This window comes from Antedon mediterranea, chromosome 9 (genome assembly GCF_964355755.1).
Source record: "Antedon mediterranea chromosome 9, ecAntMedi1.1, whole genome shotgun sequence".
NCBI classification, from domain to species: domain Eukaryota; kingdom Metazoa; phylum Echinodermata; class Crinoidea; order Comatulida; family Antedonidae; genus Antedon; species Antedon mediterranea.
Window position 1 is genome coordinate 25736506 of NC_092678.1, and position 19258 is coordinate 25755763.

General features: G+C 33.9%; 1 protein-coding gene across 5 annotated transcripts in view; it reads left to right on the top strand.

Moving 5' to 3' along the window:
• Positions 1-1640: 1640 nt before the first annotated feature.
• The window catches only part of LOC140058618 (filamin-C-like), a 48658-nt gene continuing 31040 nt past the window's right edge, over positions 1641-19258 (top strand). For 3 of the 5 annotated variants that reach the window (XM_072104303.1, XM_072104301.1, XM_072104304.1), the window contains exons 1-4: positions 1641-1663; positions 4567-5236; positions 15609-15872; positions 16331-16428. In XM_072104303.1, the coding sequence (XP_071960404.1) occupies positions 4858-5236; positions 15609-15872; positions 16331-16428 (741 nt within the window). In that variant the 5' untranslated portion in view covers positions 1641-1663; positions 4567-4857. Of the gene's footprint in view, positions 1664-2976; positions 3081-4566; positions 5237-15608; positions 15873-16330; positions 16429-19258 lie in introns of those variants that run through there. The other 2 variants (XM_072104305.1, XM_072104302.1) reach the window with 2 other exon arrangements.

A 19258-nucleotide genomic window follows, 5' to 3' on the forward strand; every position in this document is an offset into this window, starting at 1 on the left:
GCTGATTAACATAATAACGTGTACATGTGTATATGTAGCTGATTAACATAATAACGTGTACATGTGTACATGCAGCTGATTAACATAATAACGTGTACATGTGTATATGTAGCTGATTAACATAATAACGTGTACATGTGTACATGTAGCTGATTAACATAATAACACATTATAAGTGTTGTATGTTGTATCTAAGCGGGTGTGAGATTGTTTTATGTTTCATGGGCGAGAGAAGCTGGTCAACATTCAAGACCCAAAATAGTGTTCACCAAAAGATATTTGATAACCTAATGTTGTATTAGTAAGTGCTTTTAGTTTGATATTTTAACCAAATTTTATTTAATTACTTGTAATTATGTATTTTATTTTACCTTGATAATTTGAATGCCCTGACATATAGGATCTATCACTATCTTACTCATTATGTGTTGAATTGTAAAGTGTTATTGTCAGTGTTGTTTGCCCGGTGATAATACACCGTTCAGTACAGTCTGTATCCTGGTGTACAATCTGCTAAATCATTTTTCGGATGAGATGTTTAGTTGGTTCCTCAAGACAATAAATGTTCCCCCAGGGTTCACCCTCCCCAGGGTTCACCCTCCTCATGGTTCGCCCTCCCCATGGTTCACCCTTCCCATGGTTCACCCTTCCCTGATCACTACCAACGTATGTAGCATGTGTGTTCCCAATTGCCAGCATCTTTCACCATACTTATTGTGTGTAACCTCACTAGTGCAGTATATATTATAGGCCTACAGTAAATATGAACAGTATATTTGTTATTATTGTGCATAGATGGTATAGAAATATTATTTTTTAGTGCAATCATCAAAATGTATGCATGTGTATGAAATGAAAACATAAACATTTAATTTGTTTTTATAACATTTATTTATTCCGAGAAAAATATTTTATGTTATGGAATATTGATATGATTAGCAAAATAAAATTCTGAAAACTAGATATTAATATTCATATTTATACAGTACGAAATATAATGCTACGGATAAAGAAAAGGCAACAGCGAAAATATGGACATATTATAATTTATGAGCTAATAATAAAACCACTAGAGTGAATCAACCCAGTTTTTACTCCAAAATACTATAGCGCCCTCTATTATTATTATTTCAATGTCTGAAAACTTTTCTCCGGCCGTCCGATCAACACATTTTTTAAGTCGTTTACGCATGTCCGGTCTAAAAAAGAAATACCCCTTGATTAATTAAACGTGATGGTTACTGACAAAGTCGTTGCTTAGTAACTGCACGCGAAAATTGTGCGTCAGGCGAGGTAAAAAGTTGCGCCAACTTAAGTAACGCACGCAATTTAAGCACGCGATTTTCTACTTATTTATTATGTTGTTTATTTTATTGTTTATTTTAACATGATTTATTTTATAGTATGTGAATTATAAATATCGCAATTATTATTATCGGATCCGAAGTCGGAACGGGAGGTTAAAAGTAGGGTTGGTGTTAGACGTTCTCAGCCGCAATTTAATCGCCAATCACCTTACATCAATATAACCTTTAACCTCTATATGCACTTAAGCAGTTCTGCCTGCTGTGGGATAACCCACAGTTGATGTTTGTGTAAACCCGATGCATTCCGTGTAGACTGCTTGACAGCCGCGTAGGTAGACAATCCCGCAGCAATTCAGGTAACTTATTTTTTTAATTTTTTATTTACCGTAATTTGTATGTGTATAGATAGGTAACTATGTAACTCTGTTAAGTTTGTTATGTGTGAACAGGTCTCAACAACATTTAGACAGATACATATCATATTTTGAGTGTTTATGCGTATTAACGTACGGTATACTTTACGCGCACGCACCGGTACTCGCGAAAACAGTTTGAAGGCGTACGACTTTAAAGCGTTAACATTACGGTATTTTTAACTTAAAGCTATATGCTCCTAATGTTTCTTTCATTTCCTAATGCGAATGTTTACATTCTCAAATCCCGACAACTTGCATTTTAAACATTGGGAAACGCAAAGATCGAAATGGTACCTTTATCATAATTAACCCGATGTTGATTATGTAATCTATTGTTTTGATAAAAACAATAAATATTTTCTTTTTAATTCCAAAGCTCTTGTTATTTATGTGAATCGTTTTTGGACTCGACGACGATTAAGACAACACTTGAAAACCGCGACACACCTCATCACTAGACTATAGCTCAATTACTTCCGGTCATATTTCCTTAATTAAACACGTACAAATATCGTCTCGTTATCAATATAATAATTTACATGAACTTTATTAACAAAATAATAATTTTTCGAATAATAATAAATTGTTTGACGGGAGACGGTTAATAATTTGTCAATAAGCTCATTAGGCCCACTGATTCGATGGTAACAATGGTTTTTGGGAAATAGTTTGGTTCGATCAATTTGTGGATGTACAAAGTTAAAACCAACAAAGAGCATCCGACCAGACAGTATGTTGTAACGTGATCGAAATCATCTTCACGTTCATAACCCAATGTTGACAATTTTCAAGGTAATGTGACTATATTCATTATTTTGTTGTTGGCGGGAGGTAATGTTTGCTAAAATATCGTATTGGGTAACACTACAACGTCTCTCACTGTCTACGGTTAAATTCCAATCAAATCCAATTTTTCATTTTAATGAAGATAAAAAAAAAGAGTGAAACAACATTTTTGTGGAATTATTATGTCTACAATTTGAAAACGAGTTATGTCGCATTCTTCCGAACTTACGTCGTCCTCCTCAAATAAAATCGTTGATATGGACAATTGAAAGTTATCGATCTTTATTTTTATTTAAGCGGACAGAATTATGTTTCCCTCTACACGAAATATTTCTTTAACTTAATTTATTAGTTCATATCTGTCATACACCTTGATATTGGAGAGACACAACGATATTATATTGACATTTTGCGTCTGAGATGATCAGTTGTAATCAAAATCGGTCTGCCGCCCTCTATAATTAAGAACAGCTCCAAATAATCACACATGGAAAATTAAGCAATTTCTCACTGATGAGCATTCATTATCTGCCGGTGATCGTCTGCCTAAAATGGCTGCTTGGTAACAAAGGTGAGTTAGTCTGAAATTGCATTCAAAAGTATTATATTTTATAAGTTATTTAATCTAATGGTCTTAAAAATATTGTACAGTGGCTAGAAATAGTGTAGGCCTATGCAATACCGACATACCTGAAAGATTAGGGCGGACTTTATAATTTCATTTACTATAAAGTTAAAAATGTTTGACATGATAAACATTATGATTTAAATTGTCAAATTAAAATGAATTGATGTTGACTTGATTTTATAAATCTGACGCTATCAATATCATTGCAAAACGTTTGATGTGCATTTTGTGTTGTGCATGTTGAACTAGGCTCAGTGTCTTCGTCATTATCGCAGTGTGTTAGATTTCTGCCCATAAACGGACATGAATCGGTAAACACCAACTTTTTTAATTAGTTACGTTAATTAACGAAAAGTAATATTTTAAAATCAAGATGTATTTTAATATCTAAGTAGTAGGCATACTCAGATTAAGTACGTACGGTACAAAATACTGTTCTCATGCTACAGTGAGGTAACGCGAAAAACCCTTTTTAACGCGGGCGCGTTTTCTGACGCGCAATGTACTTGCACCGGATTTCCGGGCGCATATATGCACGCGTACGCACATAAATAAAACTTCTCTTCATATGCCATGTGCGTTTGCTGTTTTATCGTGCGTGTTTTATCACAGTAATTATATTAATGCTTTATGTTTTTTCCTTAAAATTTGAAGGGAAAAATTATATTCGCGCAAAATAGAAGAATATTTAATGTTAATATAATGAAATCTTTATATATATTTTTGGCGATTTTGTGGCCTGTATGACATACCTGTGTTATTAATACATTGCAATGTGTACAACAACATACTATTGCGTTATGTCAGTGGAATGTCACCTATGTTCATCGATTTAATCATTATATTACAAAAACCATCCCCTTATTAAAAGCTATATTGTTTTTAAGTTTCGTAATATAAGAAATTCTGAAACTATATAAGAACTATATGAAAGTTTTAAGAGTGATAAGCACTGTGGTGGAGGATGACTTACAAGATGAGAATGAACGACGATGTATGACCATATTTGGAACTCGTCACTGGCAATGTCCCAGCTCGCGCATCTGTACGAAAGCCGAGCGATCAAACAAATTAAAAACTAATGGGACAACCCTTGTGTTGGGTCGACCAATCATCAAACTGATTCATAACAGACAAGATGTATGGTTTAATATTACGACGTAGTCTGCTGCTGTCATTATACATTTAATTAAAAAGGTGAAGATAGTCAAATGATGACATCATTATGCTATTAATAAAATATCTCGTAGTTGGATTCTTTAAAGGCCATACGACTCCAATCCAACATCTGGCACATTCGATGATTCGGTAACTCATTCGACAGATCGCACGTTTGACTTCCAAAAACTTTTGTTTTTCGTGAGTGAAGTGACATAAAATGTTTTTCCCTACCTAGATAACTTTTACCCTTTTAAAATTTTCTTCACAGTTGGTGAAAGCATCGCAAAGTGTAAAGTTACGCGATTCCAATTTACATCCACAGTTTCGACATTACCGGAAGTTTAGTAGATATTTTCTTTCCAGTCTCGCCAGCATCCCAGGTAGAACGCCGGTTTAAGACCAATTCCCGACCGTGAGTAATAGTAAAAAGTCTAGAAATAAGTATATAAAGATAAGTAAATAAACTGCCTCCCACTACTTGCGGTTCGCATTTATTTACATCGTATTTAAATACACTACTTCCGTTCAACCGAGTGAGGGCCGCAATATAAAAGCCAGAATGAGTTCTAACGGTGAACCATACGAGTATTGTGATTACCAAGACGAGATAGTCGAACAGAAACGTGAATTGGAAGAGGACGAAGAAATGCCTCTTGCGGAGAAAGATCTGGCTGATGATGCCCCTTGGAAGAAAATCCAACAGAATACGTTTACAAGATGGTGTAATGAGCATTTAAAAGTCGCAAATAAGCATATAGGATCGTTAGACACCGATTTATGCGATGGCCTACGGTTGATTTCGCTGGTTGAGGTACTGTCGCAGAAGCGAGTTGGCCGCTTCAACAAACGCCCCACATTTCGCACCATGAAGCTAGAGAATGTCACGGTTGTCATGTCATTTTTGGAATTGAAGGAAAACATCAAAATTGTAAATATCGGTAAGTGAAAACTATTTTATGTTATTGTTGATTTCTATAAATGTGTTGCTTCGTGAAAAAATGACCATAAATGTACGTTAGTCACACACACTTGTTGATTTACGGTAATCCGTTCCGGTAGCTAGGCGGCCTTTTAAACTTTCACCGGACTGGGCCTAAGTAGTCACTTGATCTCCAGGTCAGTCTCTTCACATAAATCGACTACTTTGTTTACATTTAATAATTAAGAAGTACATTACCAGCAGACTAAATGTCACGCCTAGCTAGGGCCTTTATGAGCCTCACCTTTGGCTTTGATGTTTTGGAGGAACTTCAGTTAGGAGCATATAGCTAGCTAGGTACTGTAGTCTACATACCATCATCTGCTGTCACTGCCAAAAACCTAGCATGTTGTATTAGGAGTAAAGTGGGAGGGATCCAAAACTCAAGGGTGAGGTCCTCCAGCTCTTGAACAACTTCTTCTTTCTGCGGTGGGGATAATGCTATTATACTATTAATGACATATTATTATTTACTCCTTCTATGACCAACTTAATTAGTTACTTAAAATTAATTAATAAACGTATAAGAATTAGTTTAATAAATAAATGAAAGCATGTTTCTCATTAACATTTTTTTTAGCATGATGTTGAGAAAATCTATATTGTTGCTATATAAAGACTACCCATCATTTGCAAATTTACGACTAAAACCAAGCTACTTAAGCATACCACCACTCCTTAGACATAATCTTTTGTCACTTGCTTAGAATTATTTTTTTTTTTACAATAAAAGTATTCAGACCCCCCACAAGGAAATTTTACAGTATGTTGAAACACATTGTTGCTCGCATTTAAAGTCATGCCACCCCGCGCTTCTTATTATAATATTAGACGGATTTTAATTTTGAAGAAACTCTATTTTTTTCAGTCCAAGTTAAGGTTATAATATGGTATTGGTAGCAGACACACATTCCATTGAAAATTATGTTAAGTTGATTATTGAATTGAACACTGTACATGGTTGAATAATAACCCTGCTGTTAAGTAGAATTCTAGCAAATTATTGAAGGCTATCAATCTAGGATTGTTGTTCACATAACCAGCTTGGTGTCTCACAGCCTAAGCAGGCGTGTCTACTCACACAATGTATGTAATACAGTTGTAGAATCCCTATTAAAGGGGGACACATTCCAGATGTTGCATTCATTGTACACATGAGATTCAATATTAAAGATACTTAATTGACCTTTGACATTGGAACATTTTGATGTTTGTATTCTGTGGTACTACCAGATGGTTAACGCCATAAGCCTTGTAACCATGGCAATAACCACAATAAAACACTTGTTTCTGTTGAGTATTAAATGTTGATAGGATAGGCCTTCCAGCGTTTTATCATCATAATACTTTAATGTTGATGATTAATGCCTAGTAGTTTTTCTAATTATGTGCCGTGCCATTCTGTAATTTACCTTAAAAATTAGGAAATTCATGTTTTTTCTGGTCAGTGGGTACAACATACGCTTCAAATCATTCTTAAGCTCTGTCTACACTATCAAACTAGTTTGATAAAAAATGTGTGATGTGCCCAAATATGGTAATGATATGCTTAAATATGGTAGTGATATGACATCATCATCATCATTACTCATCATAGGGTAGTGTGGACAGAGCTTAAAAGATTCTACAGTGACGATTGATTCTACAATATATTGCATACACTCTAATTCTATACATTTTTTATTACACTATTTTAATATCAGCAGCCTTGTTAGTATTATTATTCCTATTGTATGTTAATAGTTTTTTGGGATCAATATTTTAAAATAGCACTTGAAGACGCCGGGCGGCCTTGTATTTTGTAAAACATAGGAATATGGTATTTTAGATAAAATCAATAGATTTTTAAAGATGTTGTAGGTGATAAATAAAAGCATATACGGTCGGTATACTATAATATAACATAAGACCAACGTATAGTAGTAGATGGCGCATACAACTATGACATTTTTTCAACCGGTAGTACTTTTAGTATAGTACACTGGCTATGATTATAACACTGCCAACATATTGTATTATTCTGCATGGCTTGTATCAGGGTTTCCCCCAAGCAATTCAAGGCCCTTGCTTTATAATGATCATTGCAAGTCACTCAAGTGGATAATTGGTAAATGGGCGTACAGTCTAGTAGATCAAGTGCATTGCTATAGACAACAAGCTGTTGTTTTATCTCACAGATACAAGCTCTTGGAGTAATTGAATAACATAATTATTTTGCTTAGATTTTGTTGTTGATCATCAATCCTCGCAAAGAATTATACGGCCTCTCATTTTTACTCTTTAAATAACAATTTTGACCATCAACCAACAAATCAAATTTCAGTTTACTGTAGCATACTGGATGTCTTCAGTGCTTTCGTCAAAACATTTTTGCTGAACACTTTGCTGTGACAAAACAATATATATCAAAACATATTTCCATAGATCTGAACATGGCCTAAGTATTAGAAAATTCAGATTAGGTGACGTGATAATTTAACCTGGTTGATCTCACTTTTTCCTCATACCAATCTTTATTATTAGCTTCTCACTTGTAAATGAGTCATGCTGTCCAGTGCCTAGAGAAACCCACAGGTATTCAAGCCATGAATTATCACCTCATATATGGTGTATTACCTCACAGATTGAGTGGGTGTATAAGAATGCAACAACCAATGAATGGAAATTAAACCAATATCCACCTGTTGTCTGTATACAGTAGGTATAACTGAATGAAAGAAACTTCATCAAGTATGTGTGCAGTAGCCTACAGCGTATTGTATGTACTACTGTAGGCCTACGGCATATTGTACTACTGTATGCTTGCAGTACTACTAGACAGTGATTTGGCTTAATAATATATGCACACATGGCGTGTCATAGCTACCGTACTGTAATCGGAAAAAATGTAAATGTCCACTAGAAACTATGCTTTTACTACATACTTGTGGCAAGTCCACTATTGTACAACATAAGCGTATTCAGTGGATTTTCCAGAAGAATTATGCCACAAAATACAGATTTTCGCCATGAAAAGTCTTCCATACTTTGTTCCCGTACAAAAATAATACCAAACTTAAGTAGGTACTGTAAGTAATCCTAGTAGAAAGTTTAGAAAGCTAATCATGGATTAGTAAAAAGAAACTTTAAGCCTATAGGATTAAAGACCAATTGAAAGAAACATCTCTTAAAGCATCTCTTAACACTTTGACTGCCAAACACGAAGATCTTCGTTTTTGGAAACACAACGCTTGACTGCCAAAAACGAAGATCTTCGTTTTTCGCGTTTTTTTACGAAATCCGGTAGATAGGTTAATTATTGGTATATACTAAAAATATGAACACTATATTCGGTCTGGACCGTCAATATTTTACAATTTGAAAGTAACTAATCTGGTTACGAACGACTGTCAAAATGGTACCTGTCGAAATAACAAACACCGCGCATCACAGTAGCGCGTAGAGCGATGGCTTGGCGCATTGTGTATCGGTCGCGCGCTAGCTATGCCGCCGAAGCATTACAAAGGTTTTTGTGGATTGACATGTTTGTTTGTTATCTGAATAAAAAATAATGGAGTCATTTTCAATATGAAGTCTTTAATTTTATTATTGTATGTATACCCTAATTGTTTTGGTGTTTTACTGAAAGTGACCGAGTTTCACGCAACAAACTTGTTTTGAAATGGTATGGTTATTATCATCAGTTTATTATCTCTTAGGCCTAGGCTAGTAGTACTAGGCTATAGCCTAGCCCTAGTCGTAAAACGGTTCCGGACCAACTTTAGGCCTGGTTTACTAGGCCTGGTGTCTTTACTATGTGGATTTTGGCGAAACATTGATGTAAGATTTATGATTTATAAAATGTAATACATTTTTCGATAGTGATAACTTGTTTTTATAGGCCTATCGGTGCCGTGTAAGTAACTTTTTCATTGTTTGTTGATCTCACCGGGCGATATTTTCATATTGTGATGTCTTGCACAAAATCGCGATTATCTCGACTTTCTTGCGCGAAACTACGAAAAATTCAAAAAGTGGGTTACTTTCATTTTACTATTACGATTTACATATTGCGATTTAAAAATCGTTCTTGGTACCATTGTAAAGCTAAAATCTTTATGATTATTTTAGTCTAAATTACATATAAATCAGATCACATACATGGTTTCAATCAGCTTTAATAAAAACATCGAATTGGGCTAAAAACGCTGGCGGTGGCAGTTTCTAACTGGAAAAACCTCTGGCAGTCAAAGTGTTAAAGCTTATCGTACATTATCAGCAATAAACCTTTTGTTTTTACAATATTTCCGCTAACAAAAATTTCTGTACAGTATTTGGGTTATTGAATTTCATGAAACATAATCCAGTTATTGGTACTGAACTTGAGATTTGAAGTTTATATATAGGGCTTCACGTGTTTGGGTGAAACCGCTACATTTTGCACCCTACATGTGGCATTCTATTTTTAGGAAAATGCATACTTTTGGATTGTTTTTATTTGCTGATATTCTGTTTTGTTGTAGTAAATAGTTTCCTTTATAATTGGGAGAAGAAATTTTACTTTAGAATTGATAATAGTTGTCGCTAAAAAAAGCAAAAAGGAATCTTTTAAACAAGTTTTAAGGTTCTATGACCTGTAATATTAAATTGCTTCTAGCTGCTCAAGTACTATTCCAAAGGTATGTTGATAGTATTACCAGTTAATTTCCCATACTGCACTTAATATTTATAAACACATTCTATGTGAAAGCAGATAGCATTGTTCTCAACTACTACAACTTGTGGACTACAAAAAAGCTAAAAGTGAATTCTGAACCTCGTCTTTATTAATTCCACACTGTTTGATGCTACTAGGTCTGACCTTGTTAATAAAATTATTACTTTGGTATCAAACCTAAAGAATTATAATGTTATATAAGTTAAAAAGTTACCACCTGAACTGGAACATCTATATAGAATAGAAAAAAAGATGAACTGACTAGATAACGAAGATAACCCTGTTGATTATGATCTGATTTGTTGATATGGATTTGTACTATAATTTTATTTCTTTTCAATATATCCCAGGTCTTTGATAATTGGAATATTAAAAATGTATATTCTTGGAGATCTAGTTGTTGAAAATGTCAACATAACCACGTTGAACTTAATTGGCTCTCTATAGATATTAATTATTAATTTTTTCCTGTTATTTGCCCGACTGTATTAATTATGTAAAAGCTTTCTTTCAAAATGAACTTTAAGTTAATTACTGTATATTTGTGATAGTTTACTAAACTAATTTTCAATTTACCAATTAATTGGCATCTTGTTTGTTATTGAATAGTTTATAAAATCACCAGAACTTTACTGTTTGTGAATAAGTTCAGGTGTGTGAATAAGTTCACCCAATAGATATTGAAATTTGAACATAGCCAATTAGCAGAAAAGAAATCTGATGTAGTATGATTATAGACATGAATACTAGTACAAGTTGTAGAGAAGGTGTGTTTTACATTGGTATTGTTGCATGAGTACCTACGGTAGGTGTGTATAGTGTACACCAACATGACACTTAGGTCGTGTTTATACAACACCCTAAATTTGAACACGGCTTAAATTTTTAGCGTGTTGTTCGGACCGAGGTCAACCCACCTTAACGTTTGCTGTTATACTAGAAATCACGATACCGTGTTGTACCGGAAGTTTCATCAACACGCAGTGCATGCTAGGATAAAAGGTCAAATTGTTGATCGCTTGAATTGAATTGTTGGCTGGGTTGTTGTCAACAAATCATCGTCGCCTCCTCGCTGTCCGATGTATTCGCGCGGTTTTTACCATTTTCATTATTGTATTCGTTCACGTTTGCATTGTTGTTTATTTTGTTCTCGGTTCATTTAAATTAATAAAAGTTATTTTAAGGGTTTCATTGTTTCATCTATACACTATGGAAGAAGATGCCATTTTTGCGATGTTATTTTTTATTCTGTTTGGAGTGGGAAACGATAGTCTATAGAGGCCTACTACCACTACGAGTTGGCCCTACCAGGCTAGGCGTAAGACGTGGTAGGAGGATGATTGCTGGCAGCGAAGCAGCAATAAATGGGCCCAATCTTGTTAGACGTCGCATGACATGATTGATATTACGACCTGTTTTAACGAGAGGTCAAAATATACCCTGAGGACACTTCCAACACGGTAACGGCGACCGGGAATCCACCAAATTTTAGGATTCAGCCAAGTAGCCTTTTTTGCAATTAAAATCTCATTACACGGAATCTCTTTGTTGTTATACAACACACTTCTCGTAGGCGTGTAGAATATGCGTGTAATAGCGTGTTGTATAAACGCGCCCTTAAATGACATTGTTTACTTAAGAATAGCAGACTGCGTCCAGGGTAGTTGAGTCAGTTTCAATCACAACTAAGACTATTGTATACAAGAACAAAACTGGGATCCTTTCTCAGTGTTTGTATTCAATATGGGATTACAGGGTTAAGTCCTGGCAAAGTTTATGCTTACAATTGAGAATGCAAACTTGTTTACCTGAGAATTCTACAGTGCTGTTTGCATTGCAGTATTGCATAATTAATCCCCAAGGACAAAGCTATTTAACCCCTTGTTAAAGTAATTGGACATTTTAAATCTTAGGTCGTGTTTATACAACACCCTAAATTTGAACACGGCTTAAATTTTTAGCGTGTTGTTCGGACCGAGGTCAACCCACCTTAACGTTTGCTGTTATACTAGAAATCGCGATACCGTGTTGTACCGGAAGTTTCATCAACACGCAGTGCATGCTAGGATAAAAGGTCAAATCGTTGATCGCTTGAATTGAATTGTTGGCTGGGTTGTTGTCAACAAATCATCGTCGCCTCCTCCTCGCTGTCCGATGATTCGCGCGGTTTTTACCATTTTCATTATTGTATTCGTTCACGTTTGCATTGTTGTTTATTTTGTTCTCGGTTCATTTAAATTAATAAAAGTTATTTTAAGGGTTTCATTGTTTCATCTATACACTATGGAAGAAGATGCCATTTTTGCGATGTTATTTTTTATTCTGTTTGGAGTGGGAAACGATAGTCTATATAGAGGCCTACTACCACTACGAGTTGGCCCTACCAGGCTAGGCGTAAGACGTGGTAGGAGGATGATTGCTGGCAGCGAAGCAGCAATAAATGGGCCCAATCTTGTTAGACGTCGCATGACATGATTGATATTACGACCTGTTTTAACGAGAGGTCAAAATATACCCTGAGGACACTTCCAACACGGTAACGGCGACCGGGAATCCACCAAATTTTAGGATTCAGCCAAGTAGCCTTTTTTGCAATTAAAATCTCATTACACGGAATCTCTTTGTTGTTATACAACACACTTCTCGTAGGCGTGTAGAATATGCGTGTAATAGCGTGTTGTATAAACGCGCCCTTGGTTTTGAATGTGTTGAAAATTCAAACTTGAATTAAATCATGCAAGCATACCTCAAGCTCTGTCTACAATATCAAACATTATGTGACAAAAAAATGTGATGTGCTAATATATGGTAGTGATATGACATCATCATTTTTTGTCACATAAAGTTTGATATTGTAGACAGAGCTTTATAATTGTTATAGAACTTATGCTACATTATTTTATGTGAACTATATTTCATAGAATTATTATCTTTATCATTATGATATCAAAGACTTTAAATGAGTTTTAATGGCAAAGATCGAAGATTGTCGCGCATACCGTGAACCTTACTCGGAAAGAATGTAAAACTTGTAGAATTACAGTAATAAGGATGTGGTTTAAAGTGATTGATACGTGTCGTTTATTTTGATGTCCGGAGGGGAGGGGTTCAATCCCCTGTCAGTCATTCTTTGTGAATCATAGAATTAGCTGATTAGTGTTCTAATATCAAGTTTATTCACTCTTAAATGGTTTTGTCATATTGTGCTATTAGTACTGTACAAGTTAATACAGCCATAATAATCATTGCACATGTTGAAGGCTATCCTATTCTATACTTTTGGTGCTAAGACGTGTCCGATAAGAACTTAAACTAAAGGTCCGGTGAATACATAAATAAACCATTGCATCTTTTGAAAAGAGAGTAGGAGTTCAGTTAATTAATCATTGCATCAGGTAATGACACTATCAGTTCAATCACTTTAATACGGACTCTCCCCCCCTCCCCTATGGTAGTAGTACAAAACAAGACTTTTCAGATAAGAACTGAAGGTCCGGTATATACATCAATAAACCATTGAATTTTTTGAAAACTTAGGAGTTAATTAATTTCAGTCACTATAATCATTGCATCAGTTATTATCAGTTTAATCACTTTACCCTTCCACCCACCCCTCTCCCTCCTTCATTGAAGATGATCAATAACATTAACAAATTGTACAAAAGGCTCCCTGTTAGGTTTGTCAACGCCCACCCAATGTCCACCATCATGGTTTTCAAACTGGAATAAATATCCAGGGATGTGACTCAAGACGCGTCCAGGTTAGTGATGTCACATGGTGTAACCATGGTAACAATACTTACAGTTTTACCAACTGAGCTTATGAGTAGCTTCTTTGTTTTTTTTAAAGCATTAGTATCAGGTCAGCTTATGTTGTTGAGAATTGTCTGTGGTACTAAAGTACAGAACTTAATGTTAAGTACAGTACTACCGGTATTATAAAGAAAGATGATATATTTACTGTATGAAATTAAAAATGTAATGATGTATACATACAGTATACATTACAGTTTCCTGTTTATACTGTATAATGATAGTTAAATATCATTAAACTACCTTTACCTCACCTTAAAGTAATTAGGTCATTTTCCACAATAAGTATACAAGAGCTATCCAGTAAATGTACAGGCATAAATCATACAGTAAATCAACAGCCTGGTAATTAGGCTTTAATTGGTCAATACCCTAATAATCATTTTCCTTGTTATTATCACTGCCTGCCACAGTTTGTAGTAATCTTTGATTTTTTATTTGTTACTATATAACCAAATGCTGTGTATTTAAATGTACACTGCGCTGTTTTCACTTGTATAGTGGGTTGGACGTCAACATTTACTTGTGTATATAGTGGGTTCGCTGGACGTCAGCATTTACATGTATATATAGTGTAGTCATTGCATCAAAATTTACTTGTGTATAGAGTGGGTTCATTGGACGTTAACATTTAATTAAGTGTACTGTATAGTGGGTCCAGTGCATTGCAAGTCAAAACAGATTTAATTAATAGGACATTTTATTACATATAGTAATAAATGAAGACAACATGGTTTAATTGATATGTATTTTTACCAGTGTAATTTTCGCAGTTTAGTTCCAAATTGCCTGTGATGTTATATACTGATTTCATACGAGCTATGAATAACTAGTACCATCATCCCCTTTTGATTAGTTATCATTTAAGATCTAGCAAAATGTGGGTCAGAGCGCGTCTGATCTACTTCCTTCACCGTCATTCACAGTCTATCCCTTGTTTTAACTTTCCCTCAAATGTCTACAGTACCTGGTAGTCATTTAGCCACACTCATCGGAAGTATATAAAATATACATGCAGTGCTGTACTGCAACTATTCCCATAGGGACATGTACATTATGAGTAGATATGTTAAGCTTGTCAAAATGTTGATTTATTGAAAAGATGTTTTCTGTTGCTGTAAAGTTAACTATGCTTTGTTGGATGGAGACTCTGTCAAAATGTTAGCAACAAGATGTTTACCATCAAGCTGCTGATGTACTGTAACTAATAAACTGCTTCCTTTTTTAATATTGATTGAGATGGTTTAGATAATTTAGGCTGTTTTTAATTTATCCTTTAAATTATTATTTCCTGTGGAATTTATTATTAACTCAAACTGTTTAAGGTTTTAATCAACATTTTATTTTTAATTTAGTAAGTAAGCAAAATAAGTTTGCTGAGACTGCAATACCCTGACAATAGCATTCATGGAGCTTAAATAGCTTTCCTGCATTTTGTTAACTTGGACCACACATTTACAAAGTTATTTGTTACTCTGTTTTACCATGGTTTTACAAAAATTACAGATTAAATTTCATTGCATATCAATTTATATTCATGATAATGTATTCTAATTTATTTTAATGTCAAGTGGAATATGTCGGCGTGTACTCATTGATATAATCCACATGTTTAAACATGCTACTTAAACCTGCATGCTACTTACGTTCCTCACCTTTTTAATACCGACATCTATTCACTTCATAAATTACAATTGTTCAGCGCTTAGAATTGGCCTGCATTTTGCGTTATATAAATTGTACATTATTATTATTAATTACTTGAATTTTATTGTTAATATTCACTTGTATTAATATCAAATTTGTTGATTGTTTACTACAGATAGTTCAGATATCGTGGATGGACGTCTGAAACTGATCCTAGGCCTAATATGGACATTGATTCTACATTACTCAATCAGCATGCCAATGTGGGATGAGGAAGATGAAGGAGAAGATGACGGAACAAAGAAACGAAAGGAAACGCCAAAAGAAAAACTCCTTGGATGGATTCAGAGTAAAGTACCAGATTTACCAATCAAGAATTTCAACAAAGATTGGAATGATGGCCGTGCTGTCGGTGCATTGGTTGATGCATGTGCTCCAGGTAAGCTTTAATGCATTACTATTACCCTGGATGAAAGAAAAATGTGTTAATGCATAGTTTAGCCTGTTTAAGAAGGATGGGGGAAACTCTGACTCATTGTCTGGCCGTACTATACTGGTTTACTGTTAAGCTCTGTCTACACTATCAAACTTTTTGTGACAAAAAAATGTGATGTGCCCATATATGGACATAATGATGTCATAGCACTACCATATTTTGGACACATCACATTTTTTTTGTGTAAAACTAGTTTAATAGTGTAGATAAAGCTTTACGTTTTCCTTGAGAGGTAACATGACCTAATTTCAGGCGTTTTTTGTGAACTTATTACTCGATCGACATTTTTAACGATTGACTTGTAAAAAATAAATAAGACTTTGGATATTGTATATAAATGTTGTAATATGAATCTTGTGATTTTGTATACTATTTTTAAAAACACATGTTTTCATTAATAGGTCTGTGTCCTGACTGGGAGGACTGGTCACCTGAAAACAAACTTGCCAATGCCAAAGAAGCCATGCAACTTGCTGATGATTGGTTGAATGTACCACAGGTAAGTCTATGTAATGATTCTGATTGGTTGAATGTACCAGTGTAGTATTGTGAGCTGTAATTTGAATAATAGGGCAAAGTATATCTTAGAAGGTTCTTAAGATCAAAGACTCATTTAGTAAATCTGGCCATTGAAGGATGTTATGATTATAAATGTACTTAAAACTTACTTAGCCAATATTAACTACATTTGTGTTCAGGGTTGCAACTTATAAAAACTATACATATTTTAATATACTAGATTTTTGGCAAGCTAGGCTATGTCTGTCATAGGGAATCCATTTAGTCTAAAGTACCTTCTCTCACTGCAAAAAGTTCCATAATGCATTTGCTTCAAACATATAATTTGGATTTAAATTGTAGATTCCTTTGTATATAAGGTTTGTAGTATGATTTTAAACTGATAAACTAGGCAACACATTACTCAATACGTTGAATTACAATTACAGTCATTGATAAAATGATAGATATGACGTCAACGTTTTATGTGGCTTTGACTGGCATTATCTGTATAACTGATTTTGACCCATTTTTTCAACCAAATAATCAGTTTGTGACGCTTGCATTATGCCAACATAATGGTATTATTCTGTGTTGTGTAAATCCTCCCTTTTAATGAAGTAAGCCGTATATCACTGTGCTGCAGTGTACTAATGCACGATTCTATTCTGTTAAAATGTCCTCTTTAGACTTTTAGCTCTAAATTGAGAGCTCTTAACTTTTTTTTAATCCTACGATAAATACAAGAAGGGGCAATAGACTCTACAATACAATTGATGTTTAAAACCAAAATCCTACCAGGAACTAACTACTTATAATGGCCAATAAAAACAAGTTTATGAATGAAATTCAATGTTTTTTAGTCCTTTAAATGAATTTTGTAAAGTCGGCCTTTGTATACAAAATGTTTGACATTCAGAACCAGATAATAATCTAATAATAACAATCCATAAGATTTTTAAAAACATTACTACTGTACCAGAAAGTAATAAGACAAACTATAAGACATCACCTTTACCACCAACAGGTTATCCTAGTACAGGCTGTATTTCCTTATTGCTATGCCATAGGGTGTGATAAGTTATTAACCTTGTTTTGTGGAAATAATGGATAAAATGTGACGTCAGTCCAGACAAGCAATAAAGAAAATATTTAATGCTTTATGTAAACACTTTCCTATTTGTTTTGGAGTGAAATAATGAAATATTGTATGGAAGTTGAAAGAAAACCACAAACCAGCCAAGAATTTAATTCATAAATAATCATGACCTTATAAGGAAGTCTATCAAAAGAAATCCTTGGAAAGTTATTAAGAGCAAACATAATGCGAAGAAAATGATTCCAGATTCTTTCAAATATTTTTGTATGCTTCAATATTTTTACAGAATTTAAGGAATTTCTAAAAGTACATACATAAATTACTGGGCATATATAGTGTAATGTACCTGAGTAACATAATTAAAACATTAACTACTAAACATGAGTTGTTATTTAGTATTTTTCAAGATAAACTTAGTGGGTCGTAAGACTTGTCATTTTTACAGAATTTAAGGAATTTCTAAAAAAGTAAAATACATATAAATTACCAGGCACCTTATAGTGTAATGTACCTGAATAACATAATTAAAACATTAACTACTAATCTTATTTAATATTTTTCAAGATAAACTTTAAAACATTAGTGGGTCGTAGGACGTGTCATCGTCAAGGACACGAGGAACGGATCAATTGAACAATTTGGAAACAATCAGGTGGGAGCTAAAAGCCATACTTCCACATGAATTAATCAAACGCATTAACACATGAGTTACTATGACTATACATGGAATTTTGAATCTGAAATTAATTTGAGCAGTTATTTGGGCCAAACCAAAATGACATTTGTTGTTTGGTTGTCAAGGTTACAAGTCAAATTGATACTGTCTGCACCATATGGTGGATCTCATCGTTTTCTAATATTTCATGTTTTTGCCAAATTAACATTTTGTTGGAGTTATAGATCTTGTTGGAATCTAGGTTTGCTTCTTTGGTTTGGACTACAGGGTTAGGGTTAGGGTCAGGGTAGTCACTAAAAATAGAATTGTGAAACTATAGATATCAACATCATAAACATGGCATCATCATTTGTTGGTTTGAATGTGATTGATTAATAAATGTGAACTCATTAATGTTAAACCTGTATAGTTTTCAAAGAATGTGATACATTAGTTATTTTAGAGTTAGGATAAAAGCTAATTAATGTGTAACATACAATACATCATTAAAGGGATTTAAATAAGAACTTATATTGATGTATCATTGAAGTAATGTTGTTAATTAATCTATCATTAATCATAATTAATGTTATTAATGTCCTATGATACGACATACAATGCATTTTAGTAGTATCACGGCCTAGAATATTGTTAGAGGTCACAATAATACATATAATGTGTATGAGAAATGATGTATGGCAGTGATAATGGTAATTGACAATGTGAAGGATGCTTCATGAAATTAAACAGATTCAAATTCCTAGGAATTCCTGATCATGACATAAATAATGTTAAAATATTAATCGCATAATAATGCCATGATCCACTAATGACAACTTAGTAAAACATTCGGCGGACAATTTTTTTAACATTGCCGTATAAATTGTATGATTCATTGTAGTTTAACCGCAATGATATATCCTGGGTTATCCCTTATTCATTGTAGTTTAACCGCAATGATATATCCTGGGTTATCCCTTATTTTTGTATAGAAATTCAGATTAATCATTGGTTTTATATTGTACTACAATAGAATTGTAACAAACAATAGGATGGTAATATTGGTTAAGAATTACT